The sequence below is a fragment of the Salvelinus namaycush genome, chromosome 31 (assembly GCF_016432855.1).
Source record: "Salvelinus namaycush isolate Seneca chromosome 31, SaNama_1.0, whole genome shotgun sequence".
NCBI lineage: Eukaryota > Metazoa > Chordata > Actinopteri > Salmoniformes > Salmonidae > Salvelinus > Salvelinus namaycush.
In genome coordinates, this window is record NC_052337.1 from 3,636,694 (window position 1) to 3,658,186 (window position 21,493).

At 46.0% G+C, this 21,493-nt stretch overlaps 1 protein-coding gene across 2 annotated transcripts in view; it reads right to left on the reverse strand.

The window, feature by feature from the left end:
• Window positions 1-632: 632 nt before the first annotated feature.
• The window catches only part of LOC120026426 (WD repeat-containing protein 7), a 56,179-nt gene continuing 35,318 nt past the window's right edge, over window positions 633-21,493 (reverse strand). Inside the window, exons 6-8 of one of the 2 annotated variants that reach the window (XR_005473088.1) lie at window positions 6,459-6,563; window positions 1,627-2,849; window positions 633-1,547 (exon numbers count right to left, since the gene is read on the reverse strand). Coding sequence is in view for 1 of the 2 variants with exons in the window: in XM_038971283.1 (XP_038827211.1) it covers window positions 2,646-2,849; window positions 6,459-6,563 (309 nt within the window). In the remaining variant the exon portion in view is untranslated. Of the gene's footprint in view, window positions 2,850-6,458; window positions 6,564-21,493 lie in introns of both variants that reach the window. The other variant, XM_038971283.1, reaches the window with a different exon arrangement.

A 21,493-nucleotide genomic window follows, 5' to 3' on the forward strand; every position in this document is an offset into this window, starting at 1 on the left:
AGACTGTGTGAATCAGGCCTTCATGGTCGAATTGCTGCAAAGAAACCATTACTGAAGGACACCAATAAGAAGAAGAGACTTGCTTGGGCCAAGAAACATGAGCAATGGACATTAGACCAGTGGAAATCTGTCCTTTGGTCTGGAGTCCAAATTGGAGATTTGATTTATTTAGAATTCAAGGCCCACTTAACCAGCATGGCTACCACAGCATTCTGCAGCGATACGCCATCCCATCTGGTTTGGTGGGACTATCAACACACCTCCAGGCTGTGTAAGAGCTATTTTACCAAGGAGAGTGATTGAGTGCTGCATCAGATGACCTGGCCTCAACAATCCCCCGACCTCAAACAAATTGAGAAGGTTTGGGATGAGTCGGACCGCAGAGTTAAGGAAAAGCAGCCAACAAGTGCTCAGCATATGTGGGAACTCCTTCAAGACTGTTGAAAAAGCATTCCAGGTGAAGCTGGTTGAGAGAATGCCAAGTGTGTGCAAAGCTGTCATCAAGGCAAAGGGGGGCTATTTTTAGAATCTCAAATATAAAATATATTCTGATTTGTTTAATACTTTTTTGGGTTATTACATGATTCCATGTGTTATTTCATATTTTTAATGTCTTCACCATTATTCTACAATGTAGAAAATAGTAAAACAAATAAAGAAAAACCTTTGAATGAGTGAGGTGTTGTAAAACATTTGACCGGTATTTTACATGTCTGTCACTCTAACAGGTTAGTTACCAGCCAATGTATGAAGTCTTTTGACACCTCAGACAAACGCTCCGGTGCAGGAATAAAACAACACCGAGAGAGCAGTATCAGCTCTGTTTTTAAAACAGACGTACTATAACAAAAGGAGTTCCTCAAGGTTGTGTGTTAGACCCACTGATACTACAATGTTCCGTTCATCTCATTCAAAAGATTTACAAAAACATCATTTAAGGCAGCCTGGAAGAAACATTAGATGAAATCCTCCTCTAGGGTCTTTCTCACTTACTTTTCTCTACTTGACTCTTTCCATCGCAAGGTTTTTTTTTTCTTTCTCAGAGAAACTGCCAAAAAACACATTTTCTGAAGCTATTACGGTGGACAGAGGAGAAAGAGATTAAGAGCTTCCAAGGTTGGAGGGAAGTCAAGTCAAGACCATCAAAAGCAGTCTGACAAGATTGTGTGGGGGGGGGGGGGGGGGGGGGAGTACTTTTTTTGGTGGAGAGAACTTGTGAAAAGCTTTGACACGCTTGGGCTTGCAGGTGTTCTCTGGCGTTAGAAGCTTTTACACGGCTAATGAAAGGAACTTGACAGGAGCGGAGATGAGGTGGAGAAAAGCGGAGCAGGCAGAGCAGCAGCAGAGCAGAGAACTCACAGGGACCCTAAAAACACTCACAGGGACCCTAAAAACACTCGCAGCCTGCTGCCGGGCCAGGGGTTTATAGCAAGAAGAAAATAATAGCATCTGCACACATTCCAGGGATATATAGTCAATGTAAAGTCTCTCTAAAATATATCCATACTCTCAGAAACTACAGTAGTATCTGTATATACTCTCACAACCTAGTATCTGTATATACTCTCAGAACCTAGTATCTTGTATATACTCTCACAACCTAGTATCTGTATATACTCTCAGAACCTAGTATCTGTATATACTCTCAGAACCTAGTATCTTGTATATACTCTCACAACCTAGTATCTTGTATGTACTCTCAGAACCTAGTATCTTGTACGTACTCTCAGAACCTAGTATCTTGTATGTACTCTCAGAACCTAGTATCTTGTACGTACTCTCAGAACCTAGTATATCTGCAATAAGAGGATCAGGGCGAAGTTTTTTTTGTCTTTGCTACGTCGTGGCCGTCCAATAGGACTCCTTGGCTCAATGTACATATTAATACGAGTATCTTAGCCTGCCACATTATTCTAGTCAGTCTCCAACAGTTAATGAACAGACAGAGGTACGTAGTAAAACAAGCAGCAACAACGATAAAGCCTTTATAGTGATATATTCTTCATATGATATGATCTTCCTCTCGGACCTAATAGTGATACGTTTTTAAAACACGTCTGTCCCTCTCTTTGGGGTGTAATATAAACATTCGGGAGGGTAGAATGGCTTGGTAAAGTGTTTAAAGGTGTACATCGTCAGTTGCCGTAGAGGTGAGCAAAGGGGGGTGTCCTATTTAACACACGGCTCAGATGCTTGGTGCAGTTAAGACAAAATGCGTAACCCCACACACACTTTTTACACCTGACACCTCTCAGTGCAGGTCCACACATGACCTCTCCATCACACGCACAACAATTTATTAAAGGTGTAAAGTTTACATCTAGAGGCCGAATCAGCACACCAAGGGCTTTGAGAAGACCGAGACAGACTAGACAGCAACACTAGTGGTGTTTCACTTTAAATAACAGAGGAGAGGAACAACAACAATTAGATCAAGTGGAGGAATTAAAATGGACAACAGTGTAAACAACAAAATGGACAACAGTATAAACAACAGGACAATGAAACAGGCAGTAATAGTAATCAATGTAAACGATAGATTCATCTCAATCACTTCCTGGTTGTGGTTAGTTAGTTGACCCCCCCCCCCCTGGTGGTGACCGTTTAACCTCTAACCCCAAGTGACCTCGTCCCCCTGACCCCCCTCAGACCATGAAGCGGTGCTCCTTGCCGTCGTGGGCCATGAGGATGACGTTCCGGTTGGAGGTCCAGATAAGGCGGGCCAGCTTCAGGGCGTTCTGAGAGCCAGGGGAGGCAGGCTGCACTGGGGGGACCTGGTAGGTCTTGATGCACTTCAGCTGGGGGGTAGAGTTCAACATGCCAATACTGCCCAGCAGAGACGTATTCATCTGGAGAGAGGAGGAAGCAAGAACAACAACAAAATATTTAATATTTTATTTTCCATTTTCTTGGAGAGAACAGAATTCCTCTTTTTACATGATCGGCCCTGGAGGAGTTTAGGGTTCCTCACGGCCCTGGAGGAGTTTAGGGTTCCTCACGGCCCTGGAGGAGTTTAGGGTTCTCACGGCCCTGGAGGAGTTTAGGGTTCCTCAAGGCCCTGGAGGAGTTTAGGGTTCCTCAAGGCCCTGGAGGAGTTTAGGGTTCCTCACGGCCCTGGAGGAGTTTAGGGTTCCTCACGGCCCTGGAGGAGTTTAGGGTTCCTCACGGCCCTGGAGGAGTTTAGGGGTTCTCAAGGGCAAAACAGCAGGACATAGCCTCTAGGATAGTGATGTCTGCACCTTATGGTGCCAGCTCACTCCCCCCAGAACACAGCAGGGAGGGAGAAGAGAGGACAGCAGGGAGGGAGAAGAGAGGACAGCAGGGAGGGAGAAGAGAGGACAGCAGGGAGGGAGAAGAGAGGACAGCAGGGAGGGAGAAGAGAGGACAGCAGGGAGGGAGAAGAGAGGACAGCAGGGATTATGTTTGGACACTGAGTAGATGTAGCTATACTTCAACAGAACATAAAACACTATCATACAAAAGAGGTCAATCCTTTATCTATTCTAGGACTTACAGGAAGTCCACATAGCATGATAACTTGTGAAAGTCAATGTAGGGGACAGATATCGGTGATAAAGAAAATATGCTACTTTAAACCTCCCTCCTCACCAATATACACTTCTAGAAACACATTTAAACCTCCCTCCCCACCAATATACACTTCTAGAAACACATTTAAACCTCCCTCCCCACCAATATACACTTCTAGAAACACATTTAAACCTCCCTCCCCACCAATATACACTTCTAGAAACACATTTAAACCTCCCTCCTCACCAATATACACTTCTAGAAACACATTTAAACCTCCCTCCTCACCAATATACACTTCTAGAAACACATTTAAACCTCCCTCCCCACCAAGATACACTTCTAGAAACACATTTAAACCCCCCTCCTCACCAAGATACACTTCTAGAAACACATTTAAACCCCCCTCCTCACCAAGATACACTTCTAGAAACACATTTAAACCTCCCTCCTCACCAATATACACTTCTAGAAACACATTTAAACCTCCCTCCCCACCAATATACACTTCTAGAAACACATTTAAACCTCCCTCCTCACCAATATACACTTCTAGAAACACATTTAAACCTCCCTCCCCACCAATATACACTTCTAGAAACACATTTAAACCTCCCTCCTCACCAATATACACTTCTAGAAACACATTTAAACCTCCCTCCTCACCAATATACACTTATAGAAACACATTTAAACCTCCCTCCTCACCAATATACACTTATAGAAACACATTTAAACCTCCCTCCTCACCAATATACACTTCTAGAAACACATTTAAACCTCCCTCCTCACCAAGATACACTTCTAGAAACACATTTAAACCTCCCTCCCCACCAAGATACACTTCTAGAAACACATTTAAACCCCCCTCCTCACCAAGATACACTTCTAGAAACACATTTAAACCCCCCTCCTCACCAAGATACACTTCTAGAAACACATTTAAACCTCCCTCCTCACCAATATACACTTCTAGAAACACATTTAAACCTCCCTCCTCACCAATATACACTTCTAGAAACACATTTAAACCTCCCTCCTCACCAATATACACTTCTAGAAACACATTTAAACCTCCCTCCCCATCAAGATACACTTCTAGAAACACATTTAAACCTCCCTCCTCACCAATATACACTTCTAGAAACACATTTAAACCTCCCTCCTCACCAATATACACTTCTAGAAACACATTTAAACCTCCCTCCCCACCAAGATACACTTCTAGAAACACATTTAAACCCCCCTCCTCACCAAGATACACTTCTAGAAACACATTTAAACCCCCCTCCTCACCAAGATACACTTCTAGAAACACATTTAAACCTCGCTCCTCACCAATATACACTTCTAGAAACACATTTAAACCTCCCTCCCCACCAATATACACTTCTAGAAACACATTTAAACCTCCCTCCTCACCAATATACACTTCTAGAAACACATTTAAACCTCCCTCCCTCCCCATCAAGACACACTTCTAGAAACACATTTAAACCTCCCTCCCTGCCCATCAAGACACACTTCTAGAAACACATTTAAACCTCCCTCCTCACCAATATACACTTCTAGAAACACATTTAAACCTCCCTCCCATCAATATACACATTTAAACCTCCCTCCCCACCAATATACACTTCTAGAAACACATTTAAACCTCCCTCCCCACCAATATACACTTCTAGAAACACATTTAAACCTCCCTCCCCACCAATATACACTTCTAGAAACACATTTAAACCTCCCTCCCATCAAGATACACATTTAAACCTCCCTCCCCCCACCCCAAAGCCCAGAGTGCAGTTTGATTTGTGGGAAAAACAGAAAAGGCATTGATCCAAATGTGAAGAAATGTTGTCAATTGGGGATGAGAGTTAAAACCGGAGCAACCCTATCCCTCCCTCAGTGAGTACAGGCAGACACGGAGCAGAGTTGAGAAGGGAGAGGACATCAGTTTGCCCCAGCCTCAGACCTAAACCCCAGGCTGGCAGCGTGTCTAGGAGAGAGAGACCCAGACCTAAACCCCAGGCTGGCAGCGTGTCTAGGAGAGAGAGACCCAGACCTAAACCCCAGGCTGGCAGCGTGTCTAGGAGAGAGAGACCCAGACCTAAACCCCAGGCTGGCAGCGTGTCTAGGAGAGAGAGACCCAGACCTAAACCCCAGGCTGGCAGCGTGTCTAGGAGAGAGAGACCCAGACCTAAACCCCAGGCTGGCAGCGTGTCTAGGAGAGAGAGACCCAGACCTAAACCCCAGGCTGGCAGCGTGTCTAGGAGAGAGAGACCCAGACCTAAACCCCAGGCTGGCAGCGTGTCTAGGAGACAACCCCGGACCTAAACCCCAGACTGGCAGCGTGTCTAGGAGAGAGAGACCCAGACCTAAACCCCAGGCTGGCAGCGTGTCTAGGAGAGAGAGACCCAGACCTAAACCCCAGGCTGGCAGCGTGTCTAGGAGAGAGAGACCCAGACCTAAACCCCAGGCTGGCAGCGTGTCTAGGAGACAACCCCGGACCTAAACCCCGGACCGTCTCCTAGCTCATTACCAATGTAGGCGGCTGTACGTCCCGCAGGAAGGCAGGCAGGGACCTGTGGTTTATATTTACAGTCATTAGTGATAGGAGACAGAGACTTGGCAGCGTCAGGGGTTTTACAGTCCCTCCTCTCCTCTGTGCTACTGCTGCTGGGAACAGGACAGGAGACAGCCGGGCTGGGATGTGGTGTGTGTGCTGGAGACGAGACAGGAGACGGGACAGGAGACGGGACAGGAGACAGGACAGGCTGGGAGCAGGACTAGACTACCTCTCACTGGGGGCCATTAACGCTTCATGCTTCCCTCCACTATGCAATATCAGCTATCTTCTAGGAATGGTGAGTGTGTGTGTGTGAGTGAGTGTGCATGTTTGTGCGTGGTGTGTGTGTGTGAGTACAAACCTGCCAGAAGGAGATGTGGCTGTCCGCGTTAGAGTAGGTGGCCAGGTACCTCCCGTCAGGAGCAAACGACACCGCTGTGATGGGACCCTTATGACCATGGATGTTCTGAGAGAGAGAGCACGAGAGAGAGAGAGAGAGAGAGAGAGAACGAGAGAGAGAGAGAGAGAGAGAGAGAGAGAGAGAGAGAGAGAGAGAGAGAGAACGAGAGCGAGCGAAAGCGAGAGAGAGACAGATAAATGTATTACCATATTAGAGAGACATATTTCCCACAGACCCACAAAGAATCTGAAAACAATTCAAACATTGATAAACTCCCATATCTGTTAGGTGAAATACCGCAGTGTGCAGTCACAGCAGCAGCAAGATGTGTGGCCCGTTGCCATGACAAAAAGGGCAACCAGTGGAGCACAAACAACATTGTAAATACAACCTATATTTATCTGTTTATTTATCTTCCCTTTCACACTTCAACTACTGGCTCAGTGTTACAACACCGTACATAGACAATAATATAACATTTGAAATGTCTACATTCTTTTAAAACTATTGTGAGTGTAATGTTCACTAATGTTTCCCTTGTTAATTGTCTATTCCTTTTGCTTTGGTAATGTAAACATATGTTTCCCATGCCAATAAAGCCTTTTGAACAGAGAGAAGGATTGAGAGCTGGAAAGATGGAGAAAGAGAGAGAGAAACAGAGAGAGAGAGGGAAACACAGAGAGAGAGAGAGGGAAACACAGAGAGACAGAGAGAGAGAGAGAGAGAGAGAGAGAGAGAGAGAGAGAGAGAGAGACAGAGAGAGAGAGAGAGAGAGAGAGAGAGAGGGAAACACAGAGAGAGACAGAGAGAGAGAGAGAGAGAGAGACAGAGAGAGAGAGAGAGGGAAACACAGAGAGAGACAGAGAGAGAGAGAGAGAGAGAGAGAGAGAGAGAGAGAGAGAGAGAGAGAGAGAGAGAGAGAGGGAAACAGAGAGAGACAGAGAGAGAGAGAGAGAGAGAGAGAGAGAGAGAGAGAGAGGGAAACACAGAGAGAGACAGAGAGAGAGAGAGAGAGAGAGAGAGAGAGAGAGAGAGAGAGAGAGAGAGAGAGAGGAGAGAGAGAGAGAGAGAGGCACAACAGCAAGCAGCTGACACTAATTGAGGAGTCCATAAACACAAACAACTTCTGGCAAAATCGGAAAAACATTTATTTAAAAAAAAAAATCTAAACTAGAGGAATTAGGGAACCAAAATGGTGACATATGGACAACCCATTTTAAAACACTCTACAACACCGTTCAAATTGATGCAAATGCAGAACAACGCCATATTCATGTTTTATGGATATAAAGCACAATTAAAATCCATTCGACTAAATGACTGACCAGGAGCTCTATAAGAAACTTCAGGCCCTCAAATTTAAAAAAAGCATGCAGACCTGATGGCATCCTCAATGAGATGCTCAAACTCACTAGCGGAAAATTGTATATTGGCTATATTAAAACTGTTTAATTTGATCCTGAGTGTAGATCATTTCCCTGATATCTGGAATCAAGGACTCGTAACACCCAAATTTGACCCTAACTATTACAGAGGAATTTGTGTGAACAGTAACCTGGGGAAGGTTTTCTATAGTATTATAAATGAGAGTTTTAAACTTCCTTAACAGCCAATTTGGATTTACACCAAAACATCGCACGACCGATCATTTTCACACGTCCCCCAAAATAATACCAAAATGTATCAAATGTAAAATTGGCTTCCAAAAAGCATTTGATTCTATTTGGCATACAGGACTGTTCTACAGGACTGTTCTACAAAGTTAATTAAAGTGGTGTAGGGGGTAAAACATGTGACATAATTAAATCAATGTATACCGGCAATACGTGCAGCATTAAAATTGGCAAGAAAATAACAGAAGTCTTTAACCAGGGGCGGGGCCTTCGCCAGGGTTGCAATCTGAGCCCTGCACTCTTCAATATGATTGGTGGAGTGCTGCAGAGATGGTTGTCCTTCTGGAAGGTTCTCCCATCTCCACAGAGGATCTCTGGAGCTCTGTTAGAGTGACCATCGGTTTCATGGTCACCTCCCTGACCAAGGCCCTTCTCCCCCGATTGCTCAGTTTGGCCGGGCGTCCAGCTCTAGGAAGAGTCTTGGTGGTTCCAAACTTCTTCCATTTAAGAATTATGGAGGCCACTGTGTTCTTGGGGACCTTCAATGCTGCAGACATGTTTTGGTACCCTTCCCCAGATCTCTGTCTCAACACAATCCCGTCTCGGAGCTCTACGCACAATTCCTTCAACCTCATGGCTTGGTTTTTGCTCTGACATGCACTGTCAACTGTGGGACCTTATATAGACAGGTGTGTGCCTTTCCAAATCATGTCCAATCAATTGAATTGACCACAGGTGGACTCCAATCAAGTTGTAGAAACATCTCAAGGATGATCAATGGAAACAGGATGCACCTGAGCTCAATTTCTAGTCTCATAGCAAAGGGTCTGAATACTTATGCAAATAAGGTATTTCAGTTTTTTTTATTTCAAATAAATTTGCTAAAATGTCTAAAAACCTGTTTTCGATTTGTCATTATGGGGTAATGTGATGTCATGACGGGGTAATGTGATGTCATGACGGGGTAATGTGATGTCATGACGGGGTAATGTGATGTCATGACGGGGTAATGTGTGTAGATTGATGTGGTAAAAAATGGTTTAATCAATTTTAGAATAAGGCTGGAAGGTAACTGAATGTGGAAAAGGGAAGGGGTCCGAATACTTTATGAATTAACCCCTCCCCCTTCTGGGAATGTTCAACAACTGGATTTCTGGAAAACTTGGGACTTGTGTTGCCTGTTCCACCATCTTGGCCGCTGAGGCTAGGAATTTTGTGGAATTGTGCAAACCTCGTCAACCACTGCTCTGGGTTCACAGCTCACTGCAGGAGGTGACCACTTCAGCAGCCAATTGGTTAAAATAGACCAGGTGTCTTATCTGCTGATCTAGAATCAGGTCTTAACAGAGCGACAGACACCAGCCATTCACAGCGCTAGTAAACACACAGCAGACCAGAAAGTGGGACACCTCTCGTCTCGGTGGGTAGGAGCGTCGGGCCAGTGACCGAAAGGTTGCTGGCTTGAATCCCCGAGCTGACTCAGTAAAAATCTGTCGTTCTGCCCGAGCAAGGCAGTTAACCCACTGTTCCCCGGGCTCGAAGACGTGGATGTCGATTAAAGCAACCTCTGATTCAGAGGGGTTGGGTTAAATGCAGAAGACACATTTCAGTTGAATGCATTCAGTTGTACAACTGACTAGGTATCCCCCTTTCCCTTTTATTCTCCCTCCCTATCGCCCTCCCACTCCTCTATCCCCTCTACCCTCTCCTCTATCCCCTCTAACCTCTATCACCCCCCTCTCCTCTTATTTCCCCCTCCCATCTATCACCCCCCCTCTCCTCTTATTGGCCCCTCCCATCAATCCCCCTCTCCTCTCCAGGGCTATCAGCTGGGGCTGATGGCGTCAAGCTGTGTACAGAGAGCCAGAGATCTTTTCAGCCACAACACCTCTTCAGTTCATCCACTAGCCCAGCCTGGGCCGCTGTGATGAAGAGAGAGGCTTTGGATCTGGTAATATATATATATAGAGAGAGAGCAGCATGACCAGCTCTCAGAGACTAGGAGAGGACAAGAGTCAGGGGTTCTCCCCAGGTAGAGGGCTAATCTCCATCTGGGAGAGGAGGGGTTTACTCCCTGTCACCATGACACTTTAGCCCCCCCCACAACAACAACAAAAATCTGTATTTTACCGTCCATGAACACACAATAGTAACAGTCTACAGCTACATCACAGCAGACACAGAGTACAATTCAGGCCTGATTGAAACAAATTCCTTGCCACTTGTAACTGATTGCTTTAAATCACGGAGCGTACACACTGACACACAGACACACGGACACGTCATTGACTAAGTAGCGCAGTTTCCTTGTAAATAAAGTGATGTAGCAGTTTATGGTGTAATGTTACTATAATCTCTAAATACTGTTACTATAATCTCTAAATACTGTTACTATAATATCTAAATACTGTTACTATAATATCTAAATACTGTTACTATAATCTCTCTCTAAATACTGTTACTATAATCTCTAAATACTGTTACTATAATCTCTAAATACTGTTACTATAATTTCCAAATACTGTTACTATAATCTCTAAATACTGTTACTATAATCTCTAAATACTGTTAATATAATCTCTCTCTAAAAACTGTTACTATAATCTCTAAATACCGTTACTATAATCTCTAAATACTGTTAATATAATCTCTCTAAAAACTGTTACTATAATCTCTAAATACCGTTACTATAATCTCTAAATAACGTTACTATAATCTCTAAATACTGTTACTATAATCTCTCTAAATACTGTTACTATAATCTCTAAATACTGTTACTATAATCTCGATCTAAAAACGGTTACTATAATCTCTCTAAATACTGTTACTATAATCTCTAAATACGGTTACTATAATCTCTAAATACTTACTATAATCTCTAAATACTGTTAATATAATCTCTCTAAAAACTGTTACTATAATCTCTAAATACTGTTACTATAATCTCTCTCTAAATACTGTTACTATAATCTCTAAATACGGTTACTATAATCTCTAAATACGGTTACTATAATCTCTAAATACTGTTACTATAATCTCTAAATACTGTTAATATAATCTCTCTAAAAACTGTTACTATAATCTCTAAATACTGTTACTATAATCTCTCTCTAAATACTGTTACTATAATCTCTAAATACTGTTACTATAATCTCGCTCTAAATACTGTTACTATAATCTCTCTAAATACTGTTACTATAATCTCTAAATACTGTTACTATAATCTCGATCTAAAAACTGTTACTATAATCTCTCTAAATAGTGTTACTATAATCTCTCTCTAATCTCTAAATACTGTTACTATAATCTCTAAATACTGTTACTATAATTTCTAAATACGGTTACTATAATCTCTAAATACTGTTACTATAATCTCTAAATACTGTTAATATAATCTCTCTAAAAACTGTTACTATAATCTAAATACTGTTACTATAATCTCTCTCTAAATACTGTTACTATAATCTCTCTCTAAATACTGTTACTATAATCTCTAAATACTGTTACTATAATCTCTCTAAATACCGTTACTATAATCTCTAAATACCGTTACTATAATCTCTAAATACTGTTACTATAATCTCTAAATACTGTTACTATAATCTCTAAATACTGTTACTATAATCTCTAAATACTGTTACTATAATCTCTAAATACTGTTACTATAATCTCTCTCTAAATACCGTTACTATAATCTCTAAATACTGTTACTATAATCTCTAAATACTGTTACTATAATCTCTCTAAATACTGTTACTATAATCTCTAAATACTGTTACTATAATCTCTCTAAATACTGTTACTATAATCTCTCTCTAAATACTGTTACTATAATCTCTCTCTAAATACTGTTACTATAATCTCTCTAAATACTGTTACTATAATCTCTCTAAATACTGTTACTATAATCTCTAAATACTGTTACTATAATCTCTCAATACTGTTACTATAATCTCTCTCTAAATACTGGGTGTTTCTTAATATAATCTCTCTCTAAATACTGGGTGTGAGACCGGTATTTTGTATTACCTACAAAGTCTGTTGACTTCTGTCAATATAAAGTCTGTTGATTTCTGTCAATATAAAGTCTGTTGATTTCTGAAGTCTGGAAGTAGACCTGTCCCCCTTATTGATCTTCTGCTCCTAAAAACAGCTTTTTTGGTAAATGTATAATATCCACCTGTGTGTGTGTGTGTGTGTGTGTGTGTGTGTGTGTGTGTGTGTGTGTGTGTGTGTCTTCTGCTCTTATCCAGCTGTACACATATTTTCTCTTTAATTATTTAGCTGCTGTTTACTGTGTCTCCCAGCATATCGATTTTCTCTTCGAGTCAAACGCCATTTCCCCATTTTCTAAAATCCGACTGGGTAGCAGGTGTTTTCTGAACTGTGTTGGTTTTGATTTGGGAGGGTAGAGAACTACTATTTGATTTCAATGACCATCAGCAGAGTACCCAGGGTGCACTACAACAGCTTGACAGGATAACACGGCTCTCTCCTCTGTCATGTCCCTGGGTCAGTCTGATGGTCAGTAGAGTACCCAGGGTGCACTACATATCCCTAGCCCCCTGCAGATCACTGTAGGGGAGATGACTGAGATCTACAACTGTGTCATAAAACACACTATAGTCCAACAGACACCAACTATAACCCTGTGGTCACACCTGCTGTGTTACACCTTTACCTGATACATAATCAACTATAACCCTGTGGTCACACCTGCTGTGACCACAGCAGCTCCTAGAGTGCATCTGAGCTCCTAGAGTGTGCGGCTCTCCTTTATTTTCTAGTTTTCTACTCCGCTAGCCAGCACCTCGCCTACATAGGTGTGCGTTTCTTTTTTCTTCTACATGGTAGTAGACCACCTTAACTGGAGACATAATTAACTATAATACAACATATATAAACTGACCGTGTGTGTGTGTTCATCATTATAGGATTGGGTGACAGAAACGTAATAAAACTGTCATACAAATACTAAGTATCATTCTGAGCTATGATCTTAATTTGGGGTAATTCCTGTGTTGATATGGATTAAATCGATGTTTGTCAGCCCTGTTCCTCAGACAGCACCTCAATCCTCTCAGTAGCTCAGGGGATAATATCAACAACGTGAGTAACACAATAAACCCTCTAACATGCCATCCGAACATTTTGGGGATTTGGACTAGATTAGTATTAGATTAGGGCTAGATTAGGATTAGATTAGGGCTAGCTCAAGCCACTCACAGAGCGAAAATAAACTTCCCCCAAAATTTGAGGATTAGGATTAGATTAGGATGAGATTAGGGCAAGATTAGGATTAGATTAGGGCTACATTAGGATTAGATTAGGGCTACATTAGGATTAGATTAGGGCTACATTAGGATTAGATTAGGGCTACATTAGGATTAGATTAGGGCTACATTAGGATTAGATTAGGGCTACATTAGGATTAGATTAGGGCTACATTAGGATTAGATTAGGGCTACATTAGGATTAGATTAGGGCTAGATCAAGCCACTCACAGACATAAATAAACTTCCCCTAAAATTTGAGAAACTATTCAATTCTAATCATTTAATGTCATCCCCTTTGGGAAAATCCCACTTCACGTCCATACTGGGGCAAAGACAGACAGAAACCCAGACTGAAGAAATTATCCCCAAAAACAGAAGACAAAATCGAGATGCCAAGTCTGGAGAGAGACAGTCTGGTTGTCATGACGTTGAGATCATACTCCAGGAAGTGAGGGTTTTAACACTTGACCGTCCCACACAAAACAAATACTGACAACTTCCAATATATCACTTAGTTCAGGGTTCCATGTGTAGGAGGTAGAAACGGTCTGGGATCTTACAGGTCCACACTCCGTCGCAAATCTGATCAATCTGTCTATCAGGAATCAGTGAGCCACAGAAAAACCATTTAAAGAGCTGACTACCTTATTTCCCCAGTCAGGTGTCAAGGGACCTGGGAAACCGAGAGGAGAGCATTGATAACAGAGATCTCTCCTCTCTGACCATCCTCTCCTCTCTGACCATCCTCTCCTCTCTCTCCTCTCTGACCATCCTTTCCTCTCTCTCCTCTCTGACCATCCTCTCCTCTCATCCTCTCCTCTCTCTCCTCTCTGACCATCCTCTCCTCTCCTCTCTCTCCTCTCTGACCATCCTCTCTCCTCTCTCCTCTCTGACCATCCTCTCCTCTCCTCTCTCTCCTCTCTGACATCCTCTCCTCTCCTCTCTCTCCTCTCTGACCATCCTCTCTCCTCTCTGACCATCCTCTCCCCTCTCTGACCATCCTCTCCCCTCTCTCCTCTCTGACCATCCTCTCCTCTCTGACCATCCTCTCCTCTCTGACCATCCTCTCCTCTCTCTCCTCTCTCCTCTCTGACCATCCTCTCCCCTCTCTCCTCTCTGACCATCCTCTCCTCTCTGACCATCCTCTCCCCTCTGACCATCCTCTCCTCTCTCTCCTCTCTGACCATCCTCTCCTCTCTCTCCTCTCTGACCATCCTCTCCTCTCTCCTCTCTGACCATCCTCTTCTCTCTCCTCTCTGACCATCCTCTCCCCTCTCTGACCATCCTCTCCTCTCTCTCCGACCATCCTCTCCTCTCTCCTCATCCTCTCCCCTCTCCTCATCCTCTCCCCTCTGACCATCCTCTCCCCTCTCTGACCATCCTCTCCCCTCTCTGACCATCCTCTCCCCTCTCTGACCATCCTCTCCCCTCTCTGACCATCCTCTCCCCTCTCTCCTCTCTGACCATCCTCTCCCCTCTCTCCTCTCTGACCATCCTCTCCCCTCTCTCCTCTCTGACCATCCTCTCCCCTCTCTGACCATCCTCTCCTCTCTGACCATCCTCTCCTCTCTGACCATCCTCTCTCCTCTCTGACCATCCTCTCTCCTCTCTGACCATCCTCTCTCCTCTCTGACCATCCTCTCTCCTCTCTGACCATCCTCTCTCCTCTCTGACCATCCTCTCCTCTCTGACCATCCTCTCCTCTCTGACCATCCTCTCCTCTCTGACCATCCTCTCCTCTCTGACCATCCTCTCCTCTCTGACCATCCTCTCCTCTCTGACCATCCTCTCCCCTCTCTGACCATCCTCTCCCCTCTCTGACCATCCTCTCCCCTCTCTGACCATCCTCTCCCCTCTCTGACCATCCTCTCCCCTCTCTCCTCTCTGACCATCCTCTCCCCTCTCTCCTCTCTGACCATCCTCTCCTCTCTGACCATCCTCTCCCCTCTCTGACCATCCTCTCCTCTCTCTCCTCTCTGACCATCCTCTCTCCTCTCTGACCATCCTCTCTCCTCTCTGACCATCCTCTCTGACCCTCATCTCTCCTCTCTGACCCTCCTCTCTCCTCATCGTCTCTCCTCTCTGACCATCCTCTCTCCTCTCTGACCATCCTCTCTCCTCTCTGACCATCCTCTCCCCTCTCTGACCATCCTCTCCCCTCTCTCCTCTCTGACCATCCTCTCCCCTCTCTCCTCTCTGACCATCCTCTCCTCTCTGACCATCCTCTCCCCTCTCTGACCATCCTCTCCTCTCTCTCCTCTCTGACCATCCTCTCCTCTCTCTCCTCTCTGACCATCCTCTCCTCTCTCTCCTCTCTGACCATCCTCTCTCCTCTCTGACCATCCTCTCTGACCCTCCTCTCTCCTCTCTGACCCTCCTCTCTCATCGTCTCTCCTCTCTGACCATCCTCTCTCCTCTCTGACCATCCTCTCTCCTCTCTGACCATCCTCTCTCCTCTCTGACCATCCTCTCTCCTCTCTGACCATCCTCTCTCCTCTCTGACCATCCTCTCTCCTCTCTGACCATCCTCTCCTCTCTGACCATCCTCTCCTCTCTCTCCTCTCTGACCATCCTCTCTCCTCTCTGACCATCCTCTCTCCTCTCTGACCATCCTCTCCTCTCTGACCATCCTCTCCTCTCTGACCATCCTCTCCTCTCTGACCATCCTCTCCTCTCTGACCATCCTCTCCTCTCTCTCCTCTCTGACCATCCTCTCTCCTCTCTGACATCCTCTCTCCTCTCTGACCATCCTCTCCTCTCTGACCATCCTCTCCTCTCTGACCATCCTCTCCTCTCTGACCATCCTCTCCTCTCTGACCATCCTCTCCTCTCTGACCATCCTCTCTCCTCTCTGACCATCCTCTCTCCTCTCTGACCATCCTCTCCTCTCTGACCATCCTCTCCTCTCTGACCATCCTCTCCTCTCTGACCATCCTCTCCTCTCTGACCATCCTCTCCTCTCTGACCATCCTCTCTCCTCTCTGACCATCCTCTCCTCTCTGACCATCCTCTCCTCTCTCTCCTCTCTGACCATCCTCTCCTCTCTCTCCTCTCTGACCATCCTCTCCTCTCTCTCCTCTCTGACCATCCTCTCCTCTCTCTCCTCTCTGACCATCCTCTCCTCTCTGACCATCCTCTCCTCTCTGACTCTCCTCTCTCTGGACGACTACAACAGAGGAGGAAGGAGTTCCTGTATAACCATTAGTAACTGGTCAGATCTGCTGTTACACATACAGGGAGGAGAGACAAGGAGGAGAGACAAGGAGGAGAGACAGGGACGATTCCTGGCTGTATCACAACCGGCCGTGATACAGCCAGGAGTCCATTAGGGCGGCGCACAATTGGCCCAGCGTCGTCCGGGTTTGGCCGGTGTAGGCCGTCATTGTAAATAAGAATTTGTTCTTTACTGACTTGTCTAGTTTAAATAAAAATAAATATATATAAATATACACCAGTGATAACTGACTTAAATACCTAGACAGTAAGGTGAGAATCATTTGATCCTAAGTACTGTAAACAACTCAATCTATCAATCAATTTTCTCCTAGATTCCTGGGTAACTGTGTGTCTGCACACACAAAAAGAGACTGACAGAACTACAATCACTAGTTCTGTTTCTATGGACAGATGGATGGAGTTTCCTGTGAACTCTGGGTACTGTAGTCAGTGGTTCTGCAGTGGCTCTGACTGGCTACAATACTGTTGTCCGTGGCTCGAGACACCGTCACAGACACAGGATAGTAAACAGTAATTACAGACGCATGACAGTAAACAGTAACTACAGACACCGGACAGTAAACGGTAATTACAGACACGGGATAGTAAACAGTAACTACAGACACCGGACAGTAAACGGTAATTACAGACACGGGATAGTAAACAGTAATTACAGACACCGGACAGTAAACGGTAATTACAGACACGGGATAGTAAACAGTAACTACAGACACCGGACAGTAAACGGCAATGACAGACACGGGCCGGTAAACGGCAATGACAGACACGGGCCGGTAAGCGATAATTACAGACACGGGGCAGTAAACGGTAACTACAGACACGGGACAGTAAGCGATAATTACAGACACGGGACGGTAAACGGCAATGACAGACACGGGCCGGTAAACGGTAATTACAGACACGGGACAGTAAACGGCCGGCCATCGTCAAGGACCCAGGTAACCAATTACAACAGCCGGCCATCGTCAAGGACCCAGGTAACCAAATACAACAGCCGGCCATCGTCAAGGACCCAGGTAACCAATTACAACAGCCGGCCATCGTCAAGGACCCAGGTAACCAAATACAACAGCCGGCCATCGTCAAGGACCCAGGTAACCAAATACAACAGCCGGCCATCGTCAAGGACCCAGGTAACCAAATACAACAGCCCGGCCATCGTCAAGGACCCAGGTAACCAAATACAACAGCCCGGCCATCGTCAAGGACCCAGGTAACCAAATACAACAGCCGGCCATCGTCAAGGACCCAGGTAACCAATTACAACAGCCGGCCATCGTCAAGGACCCAGGTAACCAATTACAACAGCCGGCCATCGTCAAGGACCCAGTTAACCTATGTCAACGCAGTGGCGGTACTGGGCCCTCTCTCCTCCTCCCCCCCTCCCCTCCTCCCCTCCTCTCCCCCCCCCCCTCCTCTCCTCCCCCCCTCCTCCTCTCCTCCCCCCCTCCTCTCCTCTGTGTGAATGGTCTGGATTGTATTACATCATGCCGCACTCACGCACGAATACCAATCGTCACGTCTGGAGGAAACCTGATCCCTACGGTGAAGCATGGTGGTGGCATCATCCCTACGGTGAAGCATGGTGGTGGCATCATCCCTACGGTGAAGCATGGTGGTGGCATCATCCCTACGGTGAAGCACGGTGGTGGCATCATCCCTACGGTGAAGCACGGTGGTGGCATCATCCCTACGGTGAAGCACGGTGGTGGCATCATCCCTACGGTGAAGCATGGTGGTGGCATCATCCCTACGGTGAAGCATGGTGGTGGCATCATCCCTACGGTGAAGCATGGTGGTGGCACCATCCCTACGGTGAAGCATGGTGGTGGCATCATGCTGTGGGGATGTTTTTCAGCGGCAGGGACTGGGAGACTAGTCAGGATTGAGGGAAAGATGAACGGAGCAAAGTACAGAGAGATCCTTAATGAAAACCTGCTCCAGAGCGCTCAGGACCTCAGACTGGTGCAACGGTTCACCTCCCAACAGGACAACGACCCTAAGCACACAGCTAAGACAATGCAGGAGTGGCTTCGGGACAAGTCTCTGAATGTCCTTGAGTGGCCCAGCCAGAGCCTGGACTTGAACCCGATCGAACATCTCTGGAGAGACCTGAAAATAGCTGTGCAGCGACCCTCCCCATCCAACCTGACAGAGCTTGAGAGGATCTGCAGAGAAGAATGGGAGGAACTCCCCAAATACAGGTGTGCCAAGCTTGTAGCGTCACACCCAAGAAGACTGGAGGCTGTAATCGCTGCCAAAGGTGCTTCAACAAAGTACTGATTAAAGGGTCTGAATACTTATGTAAATGTGATATTTCAGTTTTTAATTTTGAATAAATTAGCAAACATTTCTAAAAACATGTTTTTGCTTTGTCATTATGGGGTATTGTGTGCAGATTGATGAGGGTAAAAAACAATTTATTCAATTTTAGAATTATGCTGTAACGTAACAAAATGTGGAAGTCCAGGGGTCTGAATACTTCCTGAATACACAGTATGTCATTCTTATCCAATAGCAACGCCACAACGGTAACATTTAACACTTATAAGTGCATTTGGATTTATTTGACCACAATTTTATTTTCTGAATCGTTCTAATCTCTCTATGCTGCCAAATCACACAAGAGGACGAAGGGAAAGAGACAGAGACAGAGACAGAGAGAGAGACAGAGAGAGAGAGAGAGACACAGAGAGAGACAGAGAGAGAGACAGAGAGAGAGACAGAGAGAGAGACAGAGAGAGAGAGACAGAGAGAGAGACAGAGAGAGAGAGAGAGAGAGAGAGAGAGAGAGACAGAGACAGAGAGGGAGAGAGAGAGAGGCTGAATCTGCAGCAGGCAGGCACCACTGCGCTTGCCATCCTGTGTTTCATCCTGATTGTCATGGCGACGTGGTGAATAACGGAGCACCACAGCCAGTAGCTGCAGCAGAGTCAATAACGCTCCCAGAGACATCGTGTGGATTATCAACAGCAGAGTCGCTGCTTCGCTTCGCCTCCCCCCAGTCTTCTCTCCCTACTCTCCTCTCCCCTCGCCTCCCTCTCCTCGCGCCCAGCCGCCAACAGCTGAAGGGCGAATCGATACGGCCAAGGAAAGGACACTGACCCCGCTCCATTTACCACAAAAAAACGTCAATATTACAACAAAAAAAACGACCCAAAAATGTCCCCTTTTTATTTCCTCCTCGCTATCGGTTCGGCGCATGAAACACAAAACAGGCTTAGAGGGGAGTTTTTATCACCAGGGTGGGTTCTCCCCTCCATTTTGAGGGAAGGTGTTTCAGTACAATACCGTGTCCTTGGTGAAGAGCTTTCAGAGATGAATCCATATTATAAAAACAGGCCGTTGTTTAAACACGCCGGGAAGAGAGGGAAGAAGAGAAGGAAGAAGAGAGGGAAGAAGAGAAGGAAGAAGAGAGGGAAGAAGAGAGGGAAGAAGAGAGGGAAGAAGAGAGGGAAGAAGAGAGGGAAGAAGAGAAGGGAGGAAGAGAGGGAAGAAGAGAGGGAAGAAGAGAGGGAAGAAGAGAGGGAAGAAGAGAGGGAAGAAGAGAGGGAGGAAGAGAGGGAAGAAGAGAAGGGAGGAAGAGAGGGAAGAAGAGAGGGAAGAAGAGAGGGAAGAAGAGAAGGGAGGAAGAGAGGGAAGAAGAGAAGGGAGGAAAAAGTTCTGTCCTCTACGACAAAATCCTTTCGACTGCAAACATCGGTATGTTGTCCACCAGGATGTTACTGTCTGCAGAGCACAGCGCTGTATCGGTGGGAGGGGGGGGCGTGTTGTTGTGTATGGGGAGGAGGGGGGGGGGGTCCAATATTTACAAATAGCTGTGGGGAAACAAGGCGATGCTTTTCCAATGTTCAATAAACACAACAGCACACCAACACAGTGGGCTGGACCATCTGCCAGGTAAACACCTTGTTTGTTTTAAACCCTCCTCTTCTGACTCTCTGTTAGTGGTGGGTGAGAGAGGGAAGGAGGGATAGAGGAGCGGAGGGATAGAGGAGCGGAGGGATAGAGGAGCGGAGGGATAGAGGAGCAGAGGGATAGAGGGATGGAGGGATAGAGGAGCGGAGGGATAGAGGAGCGGAGGGATAGAGGCGCGGAGGGATAGAGGAGCGGAGGGATAGAGGAGCGGAGGGATAGAGGAGAGGAGGGATAGAGGAGCGGAGGGATAGAGGAGCGGAGGGATAGAGGAGCGGAGGGATAGAGGAGCGGAGGGATAGAGAGGCGGAGGGATAGAGGAGCGGAGGGATAGAGGAGCAGAGGGATAGAGGGGTGGAGGGATGGAGGGATAGAGGAGCGGAGGGATAGAGGAGCGGAGGGATAGAGGCGCGGAGGGATAGAGGAGCGGAGGGATAGAGGAGCGGAGGGATAGAGGAGCGGAGGGATAGAGGAGCGGAGGGATAGAGGAGCGGAGGGATAGAGAGGCGGAGGGATAGAGGAGCGGAGGGATAGAGGAGCGGAGGGATAGAGGAGCGGAGGGATAGAGGAGCGGAGGGATAGAGGAGCGGAGGGATAGAGGAGCGGAGGAATAGAGGAGCGGAGGGATAGAGGAGCGGAGGGATAGAGGAGCGGAGGGATAGAGGGGCGGAGGGATAGAGGAGCGGAGGGATAGAGGAGCGGAGGGATAGAGGAGCGGAGGGATAGAGGAGCGGAGGGATAGAGGAGCGGAGGGATAGAGGAGCGGAGGGATAGAGGGATGGAGGAGCGGAGGGATAGAGTGGAGGGATAGAGGAGCGGAGGGATAGAGGGATGGAGGGATAGAGGGTAATTGACTGTTATCTCTACAGTGCTAGACCTCTAATCAATGACCATTCAAACCAAAGGTAGAAGTCACTCTGACAGTGACGACACAGGATCAGAGGGAGAAGTCACG